This window comes from Dromaius novaehollandiae, chromosome 17, assembly GCF_036370855.1.
Source record: "Dromaius novaehollandiae isolate bDroNov1 chromosome 17, bDroNov1.hap1, whole genome shotgun sequence".
NCBI lineage: Eukaryota > Metazoa > Chordata > Aves > Casuariiformes > Dromaiidae > Dromaius > Dromaius novaehollandiae.
Window position 1 is genome coordinate 7,693,979 of NC_088114.1, and position 26,160 is coordinate 7,720,138.

Here is a 26,160-nt window from a genome sequence, read left to right on the forward strand (position 1 = left end):
CCTTCCAGGAACTGGCAAACTCTGTCTACTTGGTTATGGAGGTGAGTGCCTTTTTCAAACTCGTATCTAGTAGACTAGCTCATCACACAAGTAGTGCTTTCTGCTCGCAGTCTGACCTATGAGGCTTTTGCTAACCTGCATGCTTGTGAGAACTGTAGCAGTGTGGGTGAAGCTAGCAGCCAGCAGGATTTCTCATATACCTGCTGTCAGAAGGTCATGCTGGCACAGGTTTAATCAGTCAGAATTCTTATCTCAAGGGTAAAATGGATGTTACTGGGTAATATCTACTTCGAGATACATGGAAGGAAAACCATCTCCACATAGCACAGCCGCAGAGCTTGTAAACCTTTCATTTCCTCTGCAGTCTTCACTCTGAAGTCTTGTTGACTTTCCTTAATGACATGGAACATAATGTGGGGAATTTCAATATTAATCTGTAGCTGCTCCAGGTTTTCTTCAGCCAGTTTTCCACTGGTCTTTCAAGTGGTGACCTTTCTTCTTTGTTTTTGTTTTTCTGTCTTTCTCTCTTTTGTGTGTGCACATGCACACACACAAAAGCTAATGTACACTGGTATATCATAATGCAACTTAACATATAGGGGAAATGTGACAAGAGGAACCTACTGGAACGATTTTTTTCTATCTTCTGAATATACGTTTCGATATATGTGTGTTTGTTTATACTTGAATACCATGAGAAGCCTGCAATCCTAGAGAAGTTTGCTGCCTTGTTTTTTTAATCTTTGCTTTCCCTCATGCTAAGTGACCTTTGTGTTCTCTTTCCAGTACTGTAATGGTGGTGACCTGGCAGACTACCTTCACAGTAAGTACAGCAGTGTGGAGAATATCCTCTGTATTCAGAAGGAAACAGTAGCTGTTCTAGCTTTTGGAAGTTGCTGGGGTTTGTGGAAGATCTAAGTAAGCAGATGGGATATCTTTTTTTCGGTTCCTGAAAAATAAACAGGGTATTGTTGCTCCTCTTCTAAGAGCTTCACCCTTGATATTTATTTGAAAACTGAGAATGCAAGGTAGTAAAAGTTAGGTGGGATGACTTGTCTTTCTGTGTAGGTCAGTAATGACTGAAGGGTATGGACCATTGTCAGCAGTTACCTATCTATTTTCGTTACAGTGGCCTTATAGATAAAAACATATTTTAATTCTGCCAGTGGCATGTTTTGTCTCTTTCTTGATCACTGGAAAAAATTACTTGTTCAAGCCTTGTATCTGTAGGGTTTGATCAAATGAGATTCCAAGAATATACTTGATTTGCTCTAAATCTTCCCCTAAGGATGTCCCCACATCTGGGACAGAACACATCTGTTACTTCATAGTATGTTGAAGACAGCTCTGTCCAGTGCAAACTGGAAGCCAGTGGTGGTGTGAGGGCGGCAAAAACTAGTATCTTCAGGATCTTTTGGATAGTGCATGAGGCAGATGTCTGTAACCGGGGTGTCTTGAAGAGGCCTTCGGTGAGACTGAAGAGCTCCTTTGCCGTCAAATTGAATGAAACATGCTTTGCAGATTATCCACCGGGGACTCAGGCTTTAGTCTCTCAAGCTGTTCTTTAGCGCAGAACAGCCCATTGCATGGGAACAGGGTCCCCACCTATGCACAAATCACCTTGCACCTGAGCTCCTCTCCGGTGACCACATGAATTCTCTAAACAGTGGGAGGAGAACATGTTAAACAAGTTGCTTTGCTGCAGTCAGACACAAGCCTTATTTTCTGTTTGCCTGACTGTATTTTTTCTCCATTAAAAAAAAAGTTACTTTCTTGTTGTTTTGCAGAATTAACTTGAAGGTTTAAGTTTTCTCTTCGTATTTAGTAATCTCACTTCTTGTGTGGCTGTGTGTCATGGTTAAACAAAGCTTGTTCATATTATAAAAATTAAAAGCTAGCCAGCTAGATAATACTTTAGGCTCTTTATTTAAAGTACATGATGCCTAGAAACTGTGAAAATTGAAGGATTAAAAGCTAAATTTACATTTGCCCTACAGCTAGTGTTAGTATCCCTGGAATGGTTATTTCAGGCTTGATGCTACTGTGTTGCATTCTATTCGCACAGGGCAGCCACTTACATTTGTGGATTTTTTTTTTTTTTTTCAGAAAGGATTTTGTACTTAAAAAATGAAGGGATATTTTGCCTTTCATAGATTTTATTTATTTAAAATGTGAACGAGTCAGAAATGACAGGCACTTGTGTTTTTAAATTCAGGTTTAGTGTGCTTTGTCTTAGTTAAGTGAAAATGTTTTGCATCCACTGGGTATTGCTGTGCTTTAAAGAGCTTTTTTTTTTTGTAGTGGTGGAACAGTGCTATGAATATCAAGTGGAAATATTTTTGTATATGATACCTTTTTTCCCTCCTTGAATACACGTTGAAATTTAAATAATGAAATGCTTTTAAAAATAGTTGAGCTTCAGTTTTGCCAGGGCCTAGGCAAATTTTAAATAGAGAATGGGCAATGAATTATGAGTTGGGAGTAGAAGTCAGCTGGGGAAATCGGTGAGCTGGGATTCCCTTTCTGCTAACGCTTCCAGGCTCTGTAACCTAAATTCCAAAGTTTCCAGGTCTGTGCGTCCAAGATGTTGTTTACATGTAGAGGCAGGCTTCTGCCCACTTTGTGAGTACGGGGGCATGCTGAACATGTAACATGACTTTTTCCCAGTGACTGAATTGATGGAATTTTGTGCCCTGGCGTTAAATATAGTCCATTTAGAACGTACGTGGGATTTTTTTAGTTCTCATGCACATGAAGGGAACAGGGACAGTAAAGCGCTGAGCTGTGCGCACTTGCTGCCGAAGCTGCGTGTGTAAATGGGAGCAGAGCCTCTGGCTGAACGGTAAGCCCCCGACATGGCTCTGGAGAAAACCTACCTATTCATACTACTGCTTGTGTGTGTACAGCGTGGTATTTTTGCAGAAGTGTGGCGTGCTGTGCAATTAACTGGGCTGTTAATAAAGCTCACTTCCTTGTTTATCAAATGAAACTACTTGGGAAATTGATGGTTAGTTTGAGAAAGTGACAATGAATTAATTTGCCAAATAAAATTCAGTTTTACCCCAGCATGGATAGTTTGAATGTTGCCTGGGCTAATGCTTCATCCTACTTCGAGTTGATTCTAAAAAGTTAGATTGATCTCTGTTTTTGCCTATAAAATACTTGGAAACTTATCTTGGAAAGTTCAGATTTCTTCCAGGGTATTTTACTGCTGTGCAGGAGGCTCATTTCTACTGAGCAGTTATTGAACTGCTTCAGTTATTTTAATAATTTGTATGTTGGTATTTAATTGCAAAGTCTACTTTCCCACTGATCCCTCCGACGTTTTTGCTGGTAGTTCCTGCAACGCTTACGCAAGCTGCACATGCAAATCCCCCATTTCTCATTGAACGAGATGCTTGTAAGCTTCCCGGTCCATTCTGCCCTCTAATTACAGGCATTAGGCAACATGGTAATTCTGTGCTGAATCAAAAGGCACTCTAATTCTCCTTGTCTTCGTGACTGGAAGATGTGCGTATGTGCACGTTTCAATGCAATGTGTATTTGTGTTGGATTTCTCTGTCAGCCAGCCTCATCTCTTTGATACAGCCTCCTAAGATTGTGTGTGTGTTCTGGGGAAACAAACTACTCCGTGCTTAATTTTTTTTAAATGTTATGATGCTTTTCCTTTTCTGATGGATCTCTGTAGATGTTGGCTTCGTTTAAGATTCATTGAAGGTGAGCGTGACAGATCTCTGCAGTGTATGATAGAGCTGTGGAAAGTATTACAGAAGTCACTATTCTCACTACAGGCATAACTGAATGAAATTTGCTGCCCTCTGATATTCAGGAGGTCGGATTAGGTTGATCTAAAATTCACTCTTTAAATTCCCTGAATTGGCACTGACACAGGCAGTTATGAACAGTTCATAAGTGCATGTTTCTGACCTTTCTAAAAAGCTGCTTCCTGGGGAACCCTTCTCGGTGAAGAAAACTTCACATCAGAGACTAGTGTTTCTGTATTAGGCCACGACACACATAAGGAGGTGTAATTTTCTCTTAGATTATTGAATCCCAAATGATCCTAGGGGCTCTTCTGTAGAGCAGAGGTGTAAGGCACTTCTGTATAATTTTCTCCCTACAGCAGGGTAATTAAGTGTATCTGTGATAAAGATAGATCTATCTAGAATAAGTCTCCTGGTTTGTACAGAAGACTTTACAAGGGTCACACTACTGGCATTCGGGGTGGATGGAGCCCAGTGAAGTTATAGGCTGGTATGACGGGCCCCAAACAAGTCAGCTTAGTTTCTTTGACTTCGGTGTGATGTAGGTTGGGCCCATGTTAGAGAGGCTCTTGTGACCTCTGTGGTAAGAGGAGAAGTTATTTTTCCTAAATAACTTTTCCAGAATTGTGTTGTCATGTAACATTGCAGCAAGTGTACTCCAGTACATTTACACGTGGATCAGCTATCAAGGCCTGTTTACTGCAGTGTACCTGGCAGCCTCTTGGCAGGTTGAGCGGTCATTACATTGCTGTACAATGCTCTCCAGGTCACTTTTTAGGCTGTTTCATCCTTCTCCTGTGCCTCAAGAAATACCAGGCACACAGCCCTTGCACTGACCTGCTGTAAATATTTGTTCTGCTCTCCTGACCCGTGTAGCAGCCGTTCCCGGGGCAGTAAGTTGAGTGCCCTGTCCCTGAAGTGCAGCCCATGAAAATAAATACAGGGATATTATTACTTCTCAGTAATGGCAAAGTCAGGCTTGTAAAACAGTGTTCCCTGCAAGAATGTGTTGCTGACTGCAGATGTCCTGGGGATGCCCAGACTTCAGTGCAGGCTTAATGTCAACAGTTTTCTGGTGGAGATGAGAGCTGGCCCCTTTTTTAGGGACAGAAGTACAACTTCCCCATTTAGGAAGTGGTAGGAAAAGGGTGAACGGTTGCATTCTCTGTACTTGTTTTGGTGGCAGCTAAACTGAGGGAGTCTTCTGTATGTTCTCCCTCCTGCTGCTGAGGGGTAGGTGGCCTAGAAGACCTGTGGCTGACCAATATCTGAATGTTTCAGATTTTCAGAAATTGTTCTAGTGGAACACGGCTAACGTTGCTTTTTCTGAGTTTGTAGAGAGAAAGTCTGATGTGAAATCAAACCTGGTAAGACTGAAGTAAATCAGAAGGATGTGTCTCTGGGAAGAATCTGTGTGTGGTGGTGGTGGTTGTTGTTGGATCTTTTTTTTTTTTTGGCCCTTCTCTGCAGAGATTCTTGAAGCCTCCAAAAGCATCAGTTGTATTTATTTCTCTGTCCTTCAGTTGGAGATCGCTGCTGCTGTTCCCTAGACTGATGGGCTGAGTATGAAAGATAAGGCCTCATGTTTTTCTGTGTTATGGCGAGTCTGTTAATGGAGGGAGGTAAAAGGGTATCTCCCCGCACTCCCTGCGTAACTGCCTGCCCCTTTTCTGTTACTGAGGGAAGCGTCTCAGTTTCACGATCTTGCCTCGCTGCACTGCTTCTGCAGCTTGGTAGCTTCACTAAGCCGCAGCGGATGCACTGGGGCAATCTGCCTGCAGGCTTAGAGGCTGCGCACATTAGAGAGAAAAATCTCTTTGCAAGCTTAAGAGCTGCATAGAGAACTTCTGTTAAGTGGAAAAGCTTAAATTCTGCAGAAATTGGAAGCTTAGAGGCCCTGTTTTCTCTGGATGAATGGATTTTCTGACCTTGGTATCAATTTTTTTTCAGTGTAAAGGGTTAGAGCCCTCATTAAGGAGGCTTAACATGTTTGCTGGGAGAAGGTCTCTAGCACTGTTAGATTCTTATAAACACCAAACTGTATAAAAGAGAGGGTAACGCCTTAAAAACGTGGCATGCTGTTGGATCTGCAGGTCAGAACAAGGCTCTAAAGAAAACAGTTTCTCTGCTAAAGGCAAGGCGTATTTAGCTAGAAGTTCATTATCTGGCTTTGATAATGTTAAGTACTGCCAAGTTTCAAGTCTTGCTGCTCGTTTGGGAGATAATGGTACAGTTGGACTGTCCTTTCCGGGGCCCGAACTGAATCAGGCTAAAAATTTTGGAGCCCTTGCTGTTTTGTTTAAAGGCAGTGATCCCTGTTTTAACTGTTCCTGGATAATTTCCCTGTCTCAGTTCACTTGGGGCTCTATTCTGTGTGTTATGAGGACAAACAGTGGGTAGGAATGTGAACTGTGCAAGGATCACAGAGAAGGGAATTGCAGAGATATTTTAGATAGCTCATTAGAAGCGGAAGACTGAGCAGAGCTAAGCCACGATGCCAGACCTTTAGCAGACAAACTGATACACAAACGAGTACCCTGATATCTGAAGGTCTGTCATGTAGTGCACTCATGGAGAAGGCAGTGTTATAGATGAGGCAGTACTTTTCTAGGGAAGATGCAGGTGTGTTTGGTAGGCTTGCATCTGAGCTGCCTCTTGAGCTTCAAAATCCCTTCACAGAATCTCCACTTCTTGCACAAGAGTCTTTTGAATTCCAGCTGAGTGCCAGTTCATGGGGGGAAAAGGCCCAGAGAGGAGAGAGAAACTCCATATACACGTGCACTTGTGCCACATGTATGACTCTGGGACCAGCTGGTACCCATGGTGACATTTTAGCTCTGCTTGTGCCTCTTCTAGAACAGTGAAGTTTGGGAGCGGTGGGAATTTATTTTCTGTTCTAAATGCTGTTTAACTGACCTTTGTCCCTTGCTGTTTCCCATGCACATATTTTAAAAGTTAGATTTTTAATTTCCTGTGTTGTGTTAAAGCCGCCTGCAGCCTCATCTGTGTTTTCATAAGGATTCCTCCCTTCTAGCTGACTAGGTAGGGTAGCATTTTGAAGCTCCTGCCAGCTTGGTTTAAAGTCTTACTAGAGAGCAGCTGGAACAACACTAATGAAGTCCCAAGTAATTTACAGGGGGCTTTCAAAAAGAGGTGGTTTTATTCAAGTGGAATGGTCGGTTTTTTGTTTTGTTTTTGTTTTAAGCCTGACTTGTTCAATGACTGACAACGAGGCAGGCCAGGAGCACTATTGATCCTGGGGCTTGTTCAGCAGACTGCTCCTAGCTTTGGCAAGAGTTTTCATGCATATAGTTCTTAAAATAACCAGAGCTAATGTCGTGTCAGTCTGGCTGCAAGAGCCTGTTGGACACTTCTAATCTCTTCAGCATTTCTTAGCTTTCACACCACAGTTCTTGGGAAGCCCATCTCACAGGGAGAGCGCAGTTCAGTGCTTCTACACTTAAAGGGTTTGATTATTAATATTTTAAAAAAAATGTTTACTTCAAAAGGATTCTGAGCTGCTCTTGCTGCTCTTTCATACCTGTGGATGCAAGACTGAGAGTGTCAGGTTGGAGTTTGTAGGGACCACTTGGTAGGGGTACTTTGTTAGGTATCACTGAGCTATGGTTCATCCAAACACTGGCATGGGGAATCAGCATTACGGTTTGCCCTAGTGGGTGATGAGACACCAAGGTTAGGCCTAGACTTGGATTCAGTCAGATCTCTAAGTTACAGATGCCTAGTGGTCATTCACTCTGACTTTGTCTGAATTGCCTCTGAACCTCATCAAATGTCACTTTTGGACCCAGCTGATAACTCCAGTTCAGTGCTTGCCACTGGCCTGAGTTCAGCCTGAAACAGCCCTGACCGCAGTGTGTATAAAGCTGTGGGGAGAAGGGAAGGCAGAGCTCTCTAGTGCTAGTCTCTGTAGTAATTGTTCAGAAATAGTGTGGTGGAAAAAAAAAGCTATACATGGAAGGAAGTAAAAATGCCAAATTATGGCTAATTGCTGTGGAGAAGCTGCCCTCTGGGCTCTGCAGAGAACTGGCATTATGATTCTTTGATCTGTGTGTCTCTCTCGTTTCCTCCCTAGCTATGCGGACACTTAGTGAAGACACCATCAGGCTCTTTCTCCAGCAGATAGCAGGTGCCATGAAAATGCTGCACAGCAAAGGCATCATCCATCGGGATCTGAAACCACAGAATATCCTCCTTTCCTATGCTGGAGGCAAGAAATCAAATCCCAACAACATTCGCATAAAGATTGGTAAGACCCTGTTACAACCATCACCGTAAGAGCTCTCAGGAGAGTTTGGTAACTGATAAATGGCAAGCCTCAATTTTTCTTTTGGGAACTGTCTAGGTGAAAAAAAATTTATGTTTTTTTTAATATGCCCTAAGGTTTCCCAGCTTGCTCTGTTAGTTCCTCTACTAGAAATAACTAAGCTCAGCTAGCTCCAGTCTGTCTCCAAGCAGTAGGAGCAAGAGTATTCTGCTCTGGCAGGGCAGAGACTAATGCAAAGTAAATTGGACAGGCCTTCCCAGCTTGAATGGTGCCTCACTTGGAAAAAACAAATACCACCCTGCCCTAATTGGCTTGTAATTTCCAGCCTTGCCAACAAATGAGTACCTGTAGTGTTTTTTGTCTGCAGCATTTAATAGAATTGAGGTAAAATATTGGTGTCTTAAGGCCTAAAACTAGCTGCTAGCCTCAGATTATCATGGGAGTCAGGCGCAGTTGTTTCTGCTGTTCGAATTAGAGGAAGGCTTCTCAGCTGCATCTTGAAGAGGTTCACTTTGTGCTTATTAGGCACAGAGGGTGGCAAGCAGCACAGATGGATTGGCAGTTGGGACAAATGCTCCAAAAATCCAGTCATTGAGCACAGATATCCCCTGTGATCCCTATGAAATGAGTGCTAGATGACATTACTCTGAATACTTGGACGTTTGTTCAATTATGTCACAGTTCACAGGCTGAAGCTGACGCCAATTAGATAAAACTAATCCTTGCCTGAACCCTGTCCTGTGGAGAAAGTGTTAATGCCTTCATTTGTCTGAGAAATGAGGTCCAGTGGAAAAGCTTGTTCGAAACATTGCTGCCATTCGGCTGTAGCTGAAGCGTTTGCTGAAATGCAGAGGTCCCTGGAAGGTGGAAGTGACTGGAGCTACGGACACAGGCAGGAGGGCGGCTGGCACAGCACGCTAGCTCATGAGCACGGCTGTTCTTCAGCTTGTCATGCCCTGTACCTGCTCCCTCCTGCTTCCCTAAGTAGTACATGGTCCAGGAAAGGGTATAGGCAACCATTCCAGTCTGTTAGTGACAGATGATGGTGTAAACAGCTGTGTCAAATAATCTCCTTGCTTGAAATATCTGGTAACCTTGAGAGAACCTCTGAGCATCATATGATCAGATGCTGAGTAACCTGCAGATGTAATTCATCTTGGTATTCATAGCCCCTGGCTTTTCTAGTTATCAGGTGAACGAACAGCTCAACTTTCTCTCTTCATCTCAGAGAGATCATTGTTGAAACTCTTGTAAGGAACAGAGCAAGACAGTTTTCAATCAGCCTGTTCCAGAAATGTGGCTGGTGGCAAGCAGTGTTTTCTGTTGGATGTCTGTTACTCTGCAGTCTGTTCAGTGGGGAGGAGCTTTCAGTTCCTGAAGTTAAAAGCGGAGGTAGCAGCAGATTAGCGATGTGGAAGTCTTTGAGATTTGCTAATACTTTGACATGTATGTAGATCATGGGTTTTGCTTTAGCTAGTGTGAATTGGCACACTCTCATGGAAGTCAAGAGATTGTAACCAGTTTCTGTCAGCTGGCGTTTTGGAATACAGGCAAATGGATGCAGAAAAAGTGACTGATGGATCTCTAGAAATGGAGGGAATTTGTTCCTCTGAATGTCTTTTGTAGCTTCATTTTCCTTTTTCTAATATCTGTAGTGTGCATTAATAACTAACACAAGGATGTCACTGTTCAGGGATACAGTTATCAAAGTCCTGTGGAAAAGATAACATACTTCACTTGCTGTAAGGATTTGTGGGGAGTAGGGCAGTTTGCTGAGCAAGGTGCAGACTCTCTAGAACTGGTGTCTGATCCTGACCCACCTCTTTGTTTCTCTTTGTAGCTGACTTTGGCTTTGCTCGATACCTGCAGAATAACATGATGGCAGCAACATTGTGTGGTTCACCTATGTACATGGTAAGTGAGTTTTGCTTACAGGTCTTCCTGTATTGTTCTTGCTCTGCTCCTCCAGAAGCAAGGCCTTTTCTGACAAACATCAGGGTAGCTGCTTTTTCTCTTATTTATTTTTTTCCCCTCTCTAAATTTCCTGCAAAGGTGGAATTTTGTTTACTTGTCAAAAAACAGCTATTACACTGGGAGACTTCATAAAGTCCTAGCAGCCTGTAATATCAAATGAGAGGTGCCTGTGATACTGTGTCATCTAACTTTCAGGCGAGCTGTTGATAAACAAAACCAAACAAAACAGAGTATTGATCGCTTTGTTCCCAGCAACTGAATCTTCCAGAGAGAGGGCCAGGGCCTGTCCAGTGAAGGTGCTGGAAAGTGAAATCTAATGTTTCCTCTTTGCTGCAGGAAAAGCAGCAACAAAAGCGTGAAGGCCATGACGATGTTTCACACATCTATCTGTCTCTGAGGCATTGCTTCCTTGGAGAGGAGCCTCAGCTGCTGTGCTTCAGCAGGCCTGTTTGAGACAGTGGTTCCAAAAACCCTCTCTCACCTTGGGCCTTGCAGTCTCTTGCCAAGCCCAGAGCATCAACATCAAGATCCCTGTTTAGGAGCAGTTTTGTAAAGTTCCCAATCCTATTTACTCTTTGGTCTCACAAAATCCGTTTGGGCCTGTGGACCAATTCAGGTGGAGATCCTGCCAGCCTTGCAGTGTTTCTGAACTGGCAGCTAAATATGTTTTGCTGCACATACAACTCTGTAAATGGAGCTCACCTGCTTCTGTTTACATTTTATGCCTCCCCCCCCAAAATTCTTACACCAAACCAACTGCTTTAGGGATGATTTCTTTGCTTGTGAAATAGATGTGTTTAAAAAACAAAATGATCCTTGTCACCTCCTTTGTGCCTTCTACCCTGAGACCAGGATGTGAGGCGGTGATCTCCTGTTTGTGTTTATGGAAACAGTCAACATCTCGGTGTCACATCAGGGCAGTAAAATTAAAAATGACAAAACCAGGACAGAAATAAAAATGTCAAAACAAACTGCATTATAGTTCCCAGGGATGTGGGTGTCTGAGCTCAAGGTGGAGAGTTGATGTGGATCAATTTAGTTTGAAACTTTCAGAAATGCCCTGGGGAAAGCAGGCACCTGATTTTGAACATGGTTTAGTCCCCTTAAGTTTTGTTTGAACTCCTCAGGCACAGAGTTAGGCTGGGCTGGGCTGCACTGCGCAGTGATAGCATGTTTGATAGTCTGTTCCACCATGTAAACTTGTGCAAAGCTGACTTCCTCTCTCTCTCTTTTTTGAAACTTGATGTTTACTTGAGTATACTCTGTGTAGATGATGTCACTTTTTCTTCCTCCTGGTGAGAGTTTCCTGAATTGTCTATTTTTAGTGATGCTTTTTCTTTTTGTATCTCTTGTGAAAGTAAATCAAAACATCTAGCTCATATTTGAAAGGGCTGGAGGGAACTACCGATGACTTTTTTTAAGCTTACAAGGAGTCTCCAGAGCTCAAAAGTTCCATGTTGCTCTGTTTATTGAAGGACTTGAAGGAAGATGGCAGGGGAGGGTTAAACTGGGATTTAGGGTGGGTGTTTGAAGTCTCTCTCTCTCTCTAAAGTTGTGGATCTTGTGAGGTAGCCCTGGGAACATCTGCTAGCAATGCAGGCTCTTACGTTGCTTGTCTTAGCTCATAGCCCATAGCTGTTCTTTTCATTTTCTTTTGTTAAAAAGAAACATATGTTACCAGCACAAGAATGAGCTTTGTGTCTGAACCATGATATGATCCGTGTCCTGTGAGACGTGAAACCTCCATGTACAGTTCATGTCCTTTCCTTGGCTTTGTTCAGTGTCATGTCTGCTTCCCCTTCGAGACCAACCAAACTCTGGTCTGCAACTTGTTTGCTGCCATTTGTTTCCATTACATTTGGCCTTCCTCCTGGCAGAGCTAGAAAGTTGATCCCATTCCATGCTGGCGGCACTGAGGTGAAATCTGTTGTTTGAAGCGTATGGGATTAGCAAGCCTGCCCATCCATCCCTTCTCTGCTGCCGGTCCTGGGGCACGTTGCGTCCTGGACCACGAGGCTCTGCAGACTTGTGCTGCTTCCAGCTCCTGGAGCGAGCCCAGGAGGGAGCAACCGAGGGCACAGTGTGAGGTTAGACACCAGCCTCTGAGGCCCAGCAGGGCTCGAGCTGTCAGGAGTGAAATGCAGATCTGCCTTTGAACCCCAACTGTGTCATTGGCAGTGGGCTCTGGTGCATGATTACTATCCTGCCATCTTGGGCTAAATGAAGCCGACGCATGACGTGATGCTGCCTGGGACAGAGGCCGGAGCTTACCTGTGCAGCTTGAGCCTGTGTTCACCTTGGTGGTTTACCTGTTACTTGCTTTGCTTTGAAAGGTCCGTCTGTGCCGTTACGGTGAGACTTCTGGGTACAGCTCGATTCAGCAGAGAGTGGTCGCCTGAGAGGGGAGTGGGCTGGGTTTGCCCACAGTGGGCAGGGCAGTGTAGGTTTTGTGGGGGTGTTTTGGTTTTTGTCTGCCTGAACAAGAGTCTCTGCTGCCTCACCTTAGGTAGGGAAATGCCCCTGTTATGGTAACATTACAGTCTTCCCAGGTGGGAGCAGATCTTTCACGGTTATTGGAGAATCTGCCTCGGGATTTTTAAAGACTATCGGTGGTTTCTGGGTCTTTCTTGCAGCTCCAAAAAGGAAAAAAGCCACATCTCTCCTAAAACAGATTTCTCTTCTCTCCCCAAAAGGCACCAGAAGTCATCATGTCTCAGCACTATGATGCCAAAGCTGACCTCTGGAGTATAGGAACCATAATTTATCAGTGTCTGACAGGAAAGGCTCCTTTTCAGGTAAGTTGCTTAGATTTTAATGTTTCTGGTTTTTTTTCCCTCTTACTTTTTTTTTTAAATCCACTTATGCTAAGGCTTCTGTCACTTATAATATTTAGTCCTGTAGACCCGTGGAGGTCTGGCTGTCCAACACACTGCCAGTGTGGTGCTTTATATGTTGTAATTCTGGAAGTGTTACTGGAAGATGACACTTCTCTAGGCTGTGACTCTGTGAAATGTATCTTCTGGGCGTAAGCCCTTAGCAAGGGTCATCCCTGCAGAAAATTATCTTAGATTAGTTAAAGCAGTGGTGTTTTCAGGCCAACACTTTAAAATTCACTTCTGTTTACAGCTGTGCTCAGAGTATAATTTATGATTATAATTCTTTTGGGTATGTAAGGACAATAAGGAAGACTCTGTAATTGCACATTAATGTTACGGGTGATTTGGTGACAAGTGGTGTATTGCAGCTGAACTGGCTTTGTTTTTGGAGTAGTTAAATGGGGTCATATCGAAAGGATCTTATCTGTTAACTCATAGCAATCCCTTCCAGCCTTAAGTGTTTATGGTCATCAAGTCCAAATCCCTCTAAATATAACACAGTCCAGTAAAACTTCACCCTGCAATTCATGCTACCATTTCTGGCTGAGCTAGAGTATATCTTTGTGAAAGGCATTCTTTGATTTAAAATTTTCAAATGATGGAAAAATCACCATAGTCTTATGCAAGTTGTTTCAGGATTAATTCACATATTTTTAATCTTATGTAGCTGGAGTTAATACAGACAGTGCATTTTTCTTTCTCAATCATTACTGTGTCTCAGAGTACACTTCATATTACTACTTTCTTCCATGCTGACCCATGGATCCATCTACTTTTCCTAATGAGATCTTCAGACTGTCCCTTGCAAGCAATATTTTGAAGTACTGTACTTGTCAATTTTTTCCTTGCTGGCTTACATCATAGCAGAGAGATGCTTGGGTTGCTGATACTTCTTCACATCTTTAATTGTGAGCTCTGTAGAGCTCATTCCTTTCTAGTCCATGGAATACAGAATAAGATCAAACCTCAAATTTCCATGCTGAGTTAGTGTCATTGACACCAACTCTTCAGCTTCTTAGGTCAGTTATACCAGATGGGTGAGCTATGGCCTTTATTTATTTTTTCCAAGTTCTGATATCTCTTCACCCTAAAAAAATGACAGTCAGTGGTGGGAGGAAAATTCTGTGCTCATGTAATAACCCAAGCTTTATGAACTGCAGGATTTTCTGACCTTTAGCTCAACAGCTCTCTAGGATTTCATAGGCATTCAAGGTCTCATGTGAAGCTTCCTAATCAGGAAGGATAAAGTGAATTCTGAATCTGTTGCAGGAAAGAGCGGATAAATACAGAAGTAAACTAATGGCACATTTTGATTTTAGATCAGTGCTAAGAAGTCTCTTCAGGGTATTTTTTTTCCCATTGCTGTTAGAATCTTCCATGCCAGTGCTTTCTACTCCTTGCTCTTTCCCCTTTGCTGTGTATTTAGAGCAAGACCTTGTTTCCTTGGTGCTTTTTTTATTGTATATAAAAACACACCCCTACAAAGTACATGGAAACTCTTGAATGGCTCCCATTTACTGGCTGTATTCACTTGCTAGTCTCAGTATCTTTGTTTAAGAGAGGAGAAAATAACCGTTAAGATAAAATAAATATTTGTGCATTAAGGGAAAAAATGTGGGGGTGGAAAAAGCAAAGGTTGACCCTGCATGCATGGGAGAGTCTTGCATTGATTTGTTCTTGTAACTGAGTCTTTTGGTCTCTGAAGGCACCCTGATATTCTACTCACTGAAATCATTTAGGTATCACTGACATGCTGACTTTATCACAGGTGTTTTGCACTTACAACCCTGGGGCATCTGATTTCTTTGAAAAGAAGTAGATGGCTTTTATCACTGGTCAGTGAAGCATGTCACAGAAATGTTCTTCTGAGAATATTTGTTCTTAGAGGATTTTTCATAGGAAATAAAATTAAATACTAGTCGATGTCATTCATCTCTCCAGCAAAAGTTTAGAGGGGGAAGATGGTCAGAATAATATCAACCCTCTACCACTATGTGTGTCCTCAGGCTCACAGAGGTGAGAGCGATCCGGTACTGCCTGGTCCCTTTGAGCGAGGGCGATCTGCCCTTGCAGCGAGCAATAAAGGGGCACTTCGGTCCCTGCCCAGCAGATCCTGATCCTTGTTTTGTGTCTGCCTGCCTGGATACCTTCTTTCTTTAACATGTACATCTGACATCTGTTGGGCTGGGGGAGGGGGGTCATTTGTTTTTCTATTTTAATTTTTCCCCATGCCCTTTGCTCTTTTGGGGGTTGTATTTTAAAACAAAATGCCAGGCCCCATTTGTTAGTGCAGTAACAGCTGTGGATCTGTTTGATCAGGGAGAAAGAAAAGCTCAGCCCAGATGGTCCTCCATGTGCCATCTATTTGTTTTGACCATGTGTGTTACAAACTGCCTTCTCCCAGCTGCAGGTTTCAGGTGAGTGAAGCCTGTCCAGGTCAGATGTTGGAAAGCTAGTTAAAAGTTAACTAACTTTATTTCTTTAGCTACATTGTCTTGTAAGAATTTGCTGTGATGGCTGATGGTCTTGGAGTGGGCGAGAAGCCATTGCTTATGGGGCTTTTAAGAGGAGAGAGGGAGAGAGGTGGTGGATAGAAGTGATGGATCTATGGTGAGAGGTGCTGGGGAGCCCGTGGGAGTAGGGATCAGCACTTCTGGAATCGGCTGGTTATCTCCCTATCCACCTGGAGACAGCAGTCCCAAGTGGTGCCACCAGCAGACCCAGTTGTCCAGGGCAGCTGGGAGCTGAATTTCTGACATTAACTTCTTCAGGCTAAATCCCCATAATGCTGTCCCTCCCACACTTGCAAGGACATCACCTCTGCACGCTCTAACTGGAGTCCTCAGCAGAACCCGGAGCACAGCTTGAGGCCTTCTGCTTTTAGGCTCTTAGCTGTTCACTGCATGAGCCAGCTGGGCAACTTCACAGGAATGCAAACCAAAAGGACTCAAGTATTATCTGTAGCAGGGAGGAAGGAGTAGTCTAAAAATAAAATGGGCTTCAGAGGGCTAGGTTGGATGGAGAAAAGATCGAACATATGTGGAAGGGCCAAGGCAGCTGTCGATCAAGAAAGTGCTTATAAATCAAGGCAGATATGTGTGTATATGAGCGTGTGTGTGAATATGATTTCTAGCTGTCTCAAAGTTAAAATTAACTGTAGCTGGGTCACCCAAGGTAACTTCCCAGAGCTATTCCTGCCCCTTCCCTGCCTCCTTGCATGCAGATAAGAAGCTGCTGAGGCTGTCAGACATGGACAGTTGGTAGGATGGCTGGTGAAGCTGTGTTAAGGAGCTTTTTGTATTAAACGTGCCCATAAACAAAACTAAGACTGACAGAGGGATGAGATTAATAGGATTCAAAATCCCTATAAACAGATTTGCTGAGCACTGTATTAATGTGGAATTGTTAATTTGCCTTTCCTAGTAAGTGGCCCGCACTTGCACCTCTTCCTCTCTGTCCCTGAGGACTTGAACTGTGCGTTTTCTGGTCTTGCTGGCCGTTGTCAGAGAACACCTAGAGACTCCAGCTGTGGTCTCTTGTGCTTAGCTGAGCTGACAGAGTGGGACCCAATGCTCGCCATGAAGAGATGAAGTCTATGTAGGCAGATGACAAACAAGCAAAACTAGAGGTGGGCAGAGGGGAGAAGAAGATTTACACAAGGTCAAGAAATCTCCCCCAATCCAATTCAGTGCTTGTCAGATGATGTTTTAAATATGACTAGAGTTAAATGAGCTTAGTCTTTGGGGGGGGGTTATTTTTTGTAGTAGCAGCAGTAATGTTCCTGGCGGTTTCATTGTGACACCCCTTTAAAAACTGTGCAGCCCTTAGTTGAGGAGACAGACACACATGGCTTCGGTGTTCAAGCTGTATCTGGCAGTGGCACTGCCTCCATCCAGACATCGGATCCAGCCAAGGACCATGAAACCTGGTGGATCTCCATTCTCGTCTTTGCCTGTATCTTCTCCTAGACGCTTTATGGACACACTGAGTTGTGTCCATGTGAGAGACGCAGGGGAATGGCAAGAGAGGAAATGTGTGAGTTTTGCTACCTAGTCTGGCAGCTCCGAAAGAGTTAATCTGTGTGCATGTAGTCTTATCCCAGCTAGCTGCTAGATGAAAAATTAATTTCCAAGCCTGGTGTACTGAGTCTACTACTTTATTTCCAACTTCATTCTGCCTGCCTGAGTACTAGGATTATGTGTCACTTAGAACAACTGCTATGCTGTGAAATGGACCTTTCGGAAAACTAGGAAAGGGAGCTTTTTATACCCAGAATTTAAACTCCTGGTTTCTTTGTTAGGCAGGCCACTTTTATGTCTGAAGCTGTTCCTCTGGAGTGTCCTGTGCTGATGAGGACAGGTATATTCCTTGCTGAGGCAAAAATGTTGCCTCTTTGGTAGTTTGCTATGTCAAGATTGGACATAGTGGATTGACTAGTTGCTGTAGTCAGTTTACCATTAGCTTTTGGCCTTGTGTTTGTGGGCCTGATCCAGCTCTTTTGGGGGTCAGGAGAAAACATTCCATGGACAACTAAAGCAGGATCTTTTATGATACTCGTGTATTAAGGATGCCCTTAGTTTCAGGAATCTTAAAAAATCATTTGCAAGACTGCACCGGGAGGAGGCACTTGCAGCAGGTTTTGAAGCTTTTCTCCAGAACCAGGAAGCTAGAGATGTCATTACTTATTTCCTTTTTAATGTGTCTGAATCTGCTCTCTGCACCCCAAATCCTCAAGAATGCTGAAGGAAGGACTTCAAATGAAAGAGCGAATACCATTATACCTGCTATGAAATGTCGACTAGGCAATGCTGTCCACTGCGAGTGTGAATGCCTGTGGTTCTCTTATGGTTGAGCCTTGTGTTTAGGCATCCATCTTTTTCCCCGAGTACAACAAATCCAGCGCTGAGATGAAACACCCCCCTGTGCTTTAGGGGTGAAATTCGCTTTCAGGCAGCCAGCACCTGGTGGGGTTTGGCAGGGTTGTGCTGAATGCCTTTACTGGCTAAACATGTTTCCACTGCTGCTCAGGACAGAGTAACAGACTGGCAGGGTTGAATTTGTCCCATTGTCTTTATATATAGAAAGGACAAACAGAAAAAGCCTTGGTTGCACTAATGCAGCTGCTCCATAGTAACATGAGAGGAGGGAACAGGGGCATGAATTGGCCTGCTGGTGCTTCTCCTATTCTTGGGGAAAACTGAGCCAGCCGTTCTGCATCCCTGTTTCTGACAGATGGGTGCTGTCCTGCAGGTAGCAGCTGGCTCTGTGTACCTTGAATGGTCAGTTGTTAGGTGGCTCCAGTGTGGGGTTTTTGTGTGTCTGCCTGGAAGGTAGACTTCAAGTGAAGTCTTTAGCTCCAGGAGGTAGAAATTCAAATGGCATTTTTAACATCTCATAAATATTTTTACATTTTCCATGATCTACAGAGAAGTATTGCCTATTAAAGGAAGAGATGCACAAAGTGGCTGAAGGTACTAGTGGTTTATGAAATGGGTGCTAACAGCAGGAAAGCAATGGGCATGTCCAGGCAGCTACTAGGAGCCTGATGCTAGGAGCAGAATTGTGTGACTCACTTGATTGGTAGTGAAGTTATGTGAAGATGCAGTTGGCTTTACCAAATTAGTGGTGATCCGAAGTTGCTGATGCTGGGCATCTGCTAAAATGACTCTCTTCCCCAGCAGGCAGCTGGCTACATCAGAGACCTAGGCTCCCGGGTCCCGACCTGTGGGCTCTCGGAGGCAGCCCTAGTGAGAAAGCCTGGTCTGGGTGGGTGGAGGCCTGACACCACAGATGGGGTCCTTGCAGAACAAGTGGGAATTGTACTGAGAAAGCAGAATGTGGAGAAACAGCACCCCCTTTTTGGGGGCGAAGGAGAGAAGGGGGTGGCAAAAGCAGGGGGAGACTTCGCTGAGGATTTTGTTTCTATCCAAGCTAGTGCTTGGAAATCCTCTCTAATGAACTGGACTTTGCATATGTGTTTCTCTTAATATAGTCTGTCTTTATTGTCAGGAAAATTTTTGACAAAACAGTGTTTGAAATAGATCAGAGGTTCATTGTATTTCTGAAACAATCGAGTTGTTGCGATGGGAAGTGAACAAAGAAAGCAGTCAAGGCTTGCATCTCTCTGATGTGAGTGAGCACTTCGCTTCCCTGCAGTGGAGTTGTGTTCCTCCTTGTATGTGTGTCTGTCGACATAGCTTTCCATGATGCGGAGCGTTGCGGCCAAGCCATTTGGTGCAGTGTGAACTCTTGCCTCATTAAAGTTTGACAAATATTAGGAATCTAATTACAGGGCAAGATCTGGAAGGGGAGAGGTATAAACTGGAGTTTTACTGAACTAAATTGAATGGCAGTGGTTGGAAATGCTGTTGTGCAGATTTACTTCTGCATAACAATATGCTCTGCTGAACAGCATTCATTTAATGGTTTGTGAAGAACATAGTATCTTTGCACCTCCTGTTTGGGTCCCTGCTCTGCTGAGTCTGTGAGCAGCAGAGGATGGGTTATTGCAGAGAGGAAAAGCAGATCTTTATTTCCTGCTGCTTGGAATCCAGTCACTCTGCCAGTGTCAATGTGTACGTAGCAATGCCCATCGTACGCTGTTGGTATAGATCAGCGGTAGAGCTTGGGTTGCTAAGGCTATGCAAGAAGTGTTGTCCTGATCAATACTCGCCAATCTGACTTCAGCAGCTTTTGAGACTCTCCCTGCGGTTTTTCTTGGAGCTTTATACTGAACCTTCACAGTTGTCCTTAACTTAATTTTTCATCTTCAGCCAGAGGGAGTAGGTGATGTTGAAACAGCATCTTGTGTAGCTGTTTTCAGCCATGCTGTGTTGTTGGTATTGATGGCCATCTGCAGATTGGCTTGTCTGATTTGCCATTTTAAGCATCTTAATTGACCTTAAATGCTTCCAATTTAGAAATGGAAGTGGGTGGAAGGCTTGAGGTTCACTCTCAGCCCTGAGCATTCAGGAGGAGCTGCCTGTTGCCTGCTCATTCATCCTTTCCTAAACACTGCTGCAACGATAGTGGATTGCACACAAATCTTCTTGATCTGCCCTCCTTTTTTTTAAGCACCTTTATGTCTGTGGCACACCATCCAGCCCACTCTGCCCTTATTAAAGAGACTTTGCCCAAGCACAAAAGCTTGAGACAGTTGGTTTAATTTAGTGATCCTATATTATGTGCTGTATAAAATCAAAAGGAGAAATGACATGAGATTTTTTTGTGTCTGTGCTTGTACACTGGTGATTGTAAACCTCTTGTGGCTTGAGACCTTCTGGCTTCCTGGAATTAAGGTAGAAAAGTCTAATTGGGTTGCTGTTTCCCTGTGTTCTTGGTTTCTACACAGACTCGGGCTCCCTGCCCCTTTTCTAAATACTGCAGCACTAATCCATGTTCTCAGCAGGAGCTGCCATTCATCATTTGGCAGTCCTCATGTCTTCAATTATTTGGCCTCCTGAGCGAGGTTATTAGGCCAGCTTAGACCTGAGCGTCAGGACCCGCTGAAACGAAGCTCAGCTCTCGGAAGGGGAGAGCAAAACAGAATCGGGTCAGGGACAAAAAGGCAGAAGGCTGAAAGACCGTATTCTCACTCTGGCACAGCGCTGGCTTTCCAATCTAAAGCAGGCTACAGATTCTCATTGTGCTGGTTCAGCAATTGCAAAGCTGCCTCTGCTCTTCAGAGTAACTGTGAAATGAAAATACTAATCCTCTCCCTTTATTGTAAACTGCTTCACACACTGGTTTTCTTTCTCTTCTATAGGCCAGCAGTCCACAGGATCTTCGTCTCTTCTATGAGAAAAACAAGATGCTGATGCCGAAGTAAGCATTCTTCCAGTGTCGCTGTTTGTTTGCACTTGCATACGCTGTATTTACACCTGTCCCCTCATGCTCCTGGCTCGTTGCTCAGGGATATAACTGTAAAATATTTGTCCACCTGCCTTCCTCCATTCCTTAACCAGCAGTGATGTAGCCCAGAGCAAGTCAGACAACCGCCAGTTGCCGGTGTTGGTGCTTTGCCTAGATATTCCTTCCCTCCTATGCTGCAGAGATTCAGGGTTTATTTAGAAGCAGCCATTAGTGACTTCAAGAGCCAGCTGGTGGTCTCTTCCAGATAGGGCTTTCCCTGAGACTGGAAATGATTCTTAGGAAGAAATCATGGCAATTCTTGAACCATGCAAGCAGCCAAGTCGCAGTCTCTCCTGTAACCTGCCATACCTGACTGGAGATTGCATTCCCATTTTTCATGTGTCAGGACAGCAACTGCTTGTGTCCATCATACTAACAGAAAATACATAACCTCTATAAAAATGGACACTACTGCAGTTTCCAAGGGGCATGCAGGGAAGGTATCTGCTCTCATCCTACAGGGGTGTATGTTACCTAGCGAAGTAGCCAGCTGCCGCCGAATGCTGTGATTTGTCAGTACATTTTGGTTTTGTTGCTGTGGTCTTTTCTTTTGGTCTCTGAGCTCTTAAGGCAGAAACTCATGTCTGCTGTTAAAATCTCAGCCTGTTGTGGAGACAGGACTGAAGTTACAAGTTACCTGCCCAAATATTGAAAGGGCTTTTTAAACAAAGTTTGCTTCCATTTGCCAGAGCTGTGAATGCAGCCACATGTGCAGGAAGTTCACTGAGCTGCTGTATATGCTTTTTCCTTATCAGTTTAGACAGCTCTGAGAGATAGTGGAAAAAGCTGTCAGGAAGCCAGAGCTCTTATTAATGACCAGTGCTGTGCATTTAGTTTCCCTATAAGTACTTCCTTTTTTGATTTGGGGAGGGAGGGGAACTTTCGATCAGGATTAAATATTGGGCATGTGCATATGCTTCTGGATTGAACCAGAGTATGTGATGGAGTAACACACCCAAAGAAGACATCTCAAAGCCGAAAAACCACCATGTAGTTGGAGCCAAATAGTCTGTGTGGGCAGAAAGTAGAGCCCCTGTTTCCCGTGAAGGGCCTAGAAAGAAATGGGTGCCCACCTTTGAGGTAGTCGCTCTTACTAAGAGAGAAATAAATCCCTGCGATTAAAAAGCTTCCTCCTGCGGATAGGACCATGCTGCCCTGCTGCCACGTTGGCCTGTGGAGCATGTGGTAGGAGGCAGCCAAGAGAAGTGAAAACTCAGCAGTAAGAGGACAGCATGTCTGTTCCTGTAGGGATTAATCCTCTCACTTTGTTCTGAATGCTCTGTGTACACTCTGTATTTACTGTTTTCACTTGCCACCTCTGCTTTTTAACTACCATATTGCACCAAAATTTAGATCCCAGGCCATTGTTTGTTCTACCCCAGAACTCGGATCCAAGGCTGCCTTTGTGTTAATGTCGGACCCCTGCTTTCCAAAGTTCGTTAGTCTCTCTAATGTGAGCTGCAGTCTGTGCTATTTCCTGAGTAAACATGAATAAACTGCCTCCTCTAGCCTTGCCAACGCAGGATGAAACATGAAACCGCTCAAGAGACCTTGTTCTCAGACTGCGGCAGTGCCAGTGTTTGGGTTTATTCTCCTTGGGGCTGGGCAGGGTGGCACCCACCTCCCCAGCATCCCCCCGGGCCGTGGTGTGCTCCGGCTTGGGAATGGGGCGGGGAAGGAAGCTCACGCCAGCCCCACCAGCAGTCTCTGCCTCCCGAACTGGTGAGATGCCGCCCTGAGGTGGGGAGCTCGTGGCAGCAGGAGCAAGCCCAAAGGCCTCACAATTTAAATAGTGCTGATGTAAATAACTAACATTGATTATACTCGTTTGCATGGCAAACTATGTTCTAGATCATGGCAGGAAGGAGGCAGTTCTTACTCACGTTTAACAGGATGGCCTTGGAAAATAATGCTGTAGGGTAGCTAAGCTTTATGCTTTAGAGGCGTGAGATAGGAGGAGGCAGACGGGCTGTTAACCTGCACTGTCTTCAGTCTGTTTTGTGATTTCCCGGGTCTACCACTTGACCTGCCTGTTTCTTGGCTTTAAATTCATATAAGAGCTAAAGTCATTGCTGGGAAATGGACTCATCTTGGATGAGTGTTTTATGTGTCATGAATAAATAAATTATGACGATAGCACTGGAGGACTGCAGGTCTCCAGCACTAATGTATTTTTCAGGAGAGTCTGCGAGCTGTGGTATCTGGAGTTACTCTGCTACGCAGTGTGCTTCTGAGGCATGCCTTTTTTGACAAAAGGTTGAGGCTTTTTTCTTGGCTCAGGTTAAGTCTCAGTTTAACTGCATCCCTTCCAGAGCTCCTGGCCTCCTCCTCCTCTGTCAGCCTGTGAAGACGTGCGTAACTCTCTGTGTCGGGGTGGAAAAGCAGCTATAGCTGTTTTTGTGTCAGGGATGGAAAAGCAGCTCCTCCAGGACAAACAGGGATGATGAATCCTTGCCATGACTCTCTATGTTCTAGGAATCGCTGGGCTCAAATTCCTGCACAAGCAAGGCCTAGGACTTCATAGAAAAATAACCGGATAGTGCTCAAGCCTATAAATACACACCTTGTCTAGCGTCTCTAGTTTCACCACCGACTGAATAAGATTCTATTAATGCTATCTAGCACATTTTTTCCCCTCCTCTTGCCCCAGCTTTTTTTTTTTTTTTCCTCCCCGGTCCGTGGCAGGGGTGGGGATGGTAGAAGAGGTGCAGGCGCGGTGGTTTCTCCCTGTGTGGGTCAGGCCGGGTCTCGGGCTGGGGAGTGATGTCAGCCCAGCGGAGTGGAGCCCTGCCCGAGCGAGCCACGTGCTGTCCTACTGAGCAGGCTCGGGCTTCGCGCGGTTAAAATTGCTGTGCCGAGTGCACATGCCATTACCTTAGCTGACCCTTGCATGAGGGGAGGGAAAAGCCTGGCAGACTGTGGGGGCCATGCTGGGCACAGCCACGATAAACAGAGTTAATACCGAAAGGAGCTGGAGCCACCTACGCTTAATTTGGAGAGCTGTGCTCTGGCTGCGGTCAGGGCCCTGCTGCCACGGCCCCTAACAGCGCTTCTGGTTGCTGAGGAAAGTCAGCAGAGCTGAATCCACTTATGCAAGAGCTGAACTCTGCTTTCCCTTCCTTAATCCGTTGATTTATTCCCTGCTTTGTGCAGTATACCCAGGTTATGGAGAACGGCCCTGCCCTCTCCCTTTCCCCCATCTGCTTGTGGGGCGAAGGAGAGAGCAGTGTGTTACTAGCTCCTCTGTGCTGTGATGGTCACTGAAGAGTGTATTTCCTTCTCCGCTCTACTGCGGAGTGGGGAAATAGCAGCACTAGTTTTAGCTTGCTTGGGTGGCAGATGCTCTGATCTTAGTGGCCTTCGATTAATAAATACTGTATAACAAGGGAGCAAATAGGACCAGCAAGTGACTGTTGTCTATATAAGCTGCATTTGAAAATAAATGCCTTAATAAAATGGTAGTAATTGGTGATAAACTTCACCAGTGCCTTAACTGGAAACTTCCCCTAAGTAACTGCTTCATTTTAATGATCTCCTTGTTTTCATTAGAACAAGTAGAACAGATTTTATTTGTCATGCAACCTATTTTATTTTGAATGGACTTAGCTGAGAACTAGACAGATGACATTGGCACTACTATGGAAGGGAAGGATCTGCAGGTGCTCATGGGAGAGGCCACTTAAAGCTAGATTAGCCATAGCCTTAATGATGATAATGGGAAGTAAGAGGCAAATAGATGCAAAGCCTCTCTCCAGTGAGCACTTCTGTTCCTACCCCAGCAGGCACAAAGCAAGTTTGCATTTGCAGTTTGCCTTTCTGAATATGTAGAAGCAGCTGAAGTAGGCTGAGACTCTTTCTTATTTTGTTTTTGTTTTTAATCCTAGCATCCCCAGAGAGACATCAAGCCACCTAAGGCAGCTGCTGCTGGGCCTTTTGCAGCGCAATCATAAGGACCGCATGGACTTTGGTAAGAGGCTCCCTTCTGGTTCTAGTTCTGCTGCCTGTCTGTGCCTTCCCCTCTGGTGCCATTGCACCGCACAAACCTTCATAGTTGTGGCTGGTGCTGGTAAAAGCATCCAGACTGGTGGCATGTGTGTTTCACCTGCCCGGGAGGTTACGTTATCTTGGGTTTTTATTATATGCTCGAAAGGTCAGTGCTGATTCCAATAAAGAGCCCAGAGCCAATAAAGTTTTGTAAGCCCAGAGATTTGGCATGCCTTCGGCAAGTGCTTTCCTACTGCATTTCCTCTCCTGGCCTCTGATTTTGTAATCTCTCTCAACTTCCATTGTGTTAAGTGTGCTACCTGGTGAAATACGTTACTTTTGCACCCCTGTTCTTACTCTGTCACAGTATCTCCTGGCTCTCCCTGCAGCTCTGTGCCTTAGTCCACTGACCTGGCTGGCATGGAGATTTCCTTCTTAAGGCCCTTTCTTTTGATGACTAATTCCTTCTTGTCTGAGCACGATCATTAGGAGCCAGGCAGTTCTGTTTTTGGCAGCCTCTTGCAGATGTGCTTAGCTAAGCCAAAAGGTCTGAAGAGCTAGTGGAGCCATGTTTTAGGGGCAAGCAGGCAGAACTGGAGATATTCCTAGAGCCCCTTAAAGGACCAGGTCATCTAAAGGCAGCTCTGTTGTCTTCCCCCTCCCTGGGCAAGGACAGAGGCTAGACTGTTTTCAGGTAAAAATCAGGATGTGAGTAGTGTGTCTCACCAAGGAGGCTGGTCCTGGTCATGTGTCAGCTGCCAGGAGCAGAGGAGGAGAACAGCAGCAAACAGCTTTGTGTTCCCTTATTCAGTGCCAGTGGCAGGTCAGATCAGTTTGCTCCCCCAGCTTCTCAGTGTTTGAATAAGGTTTGGCACTAGGCAAGCCTGTTCAGGTGGTTTTCCTGAAACAAGGCTGCTATGGCTGAAGCCCACAGATCTATGTTAAATATCAGCTGGTGTTAAGTATCAGCTGTGTTAAATCACAGCAAGTCATAAGATTTGCTACTTTTTGCTCAGCTGCATTTCCCTTTTTCTGAGAATAAGTTGGGGGGCAATGTTCTTGCATGTACTTTTAAAAAACTGCTTTTTAGTCAGACTTGTGGTAGCAGGGCTTGATACTTCTGTGTTTTGGAGGTGGTGGGAAGGTTGTTGCTTATTTCCTCAGGTGGATTGTTGCCTGCTGGGCAGCACATGCTAGTTGAAGAGAAATTGTTTTGCAGCCTCTGTTATTTTTTGGATTAGAGATATCAGGGAAGCCTTTCTGGGGAAACTATCATCTGGGTAAAGCAAGTGTGCGGATTGACTGAGACTGATCATAATTATCCAGTGCTGAATGTACATGACTGGTGTTTACTAGGATGCAGAAA

At 44.5% G+C, this 26,160-nt stretch overlaps 1 protein-coding gene across 3 annotated transcripts in view; it reads left to right on the forward strand.

The window, feature by feature from the left end:
• The window catches only part of ULK1 (unc-51 like autophagy activating kinase 1), an 85,128-nt gene that overhangs the window by 17,512 nt on the left and 41,456 nt on the right, over nt 1-26,160 (forward strand). For all 3 annotated transcript variants that reach the window (XM_026095305.2, XM_026095308.2, XM_026095306.2), the window contains 7 exons: nt 9-41; nt 787-823; nt 7,858-8,031; nt 9,890-9,963; nt 12,717-12,818; nt 20,665-20,723; nt 24,695-24,777. In XM_026095305.2, coding sequence (XP_025951090.2) covers nt 9-41; nt 787-823; nt 7,858-8,031; nt 9,890-9,963; nt 12,717-12,818; nt 20,665-20,723; nt 24,695-24,777 — 562 coding nt within the window. The remainder of the gene's footprint in view (nt 1-8; nt 42-786; nt 824-7,857; nt 8,032-9,889; nt 9,964-12,716; nt 12,819-20,664; nt 20,724-24,694; nt 24,778-26,160) is intronic.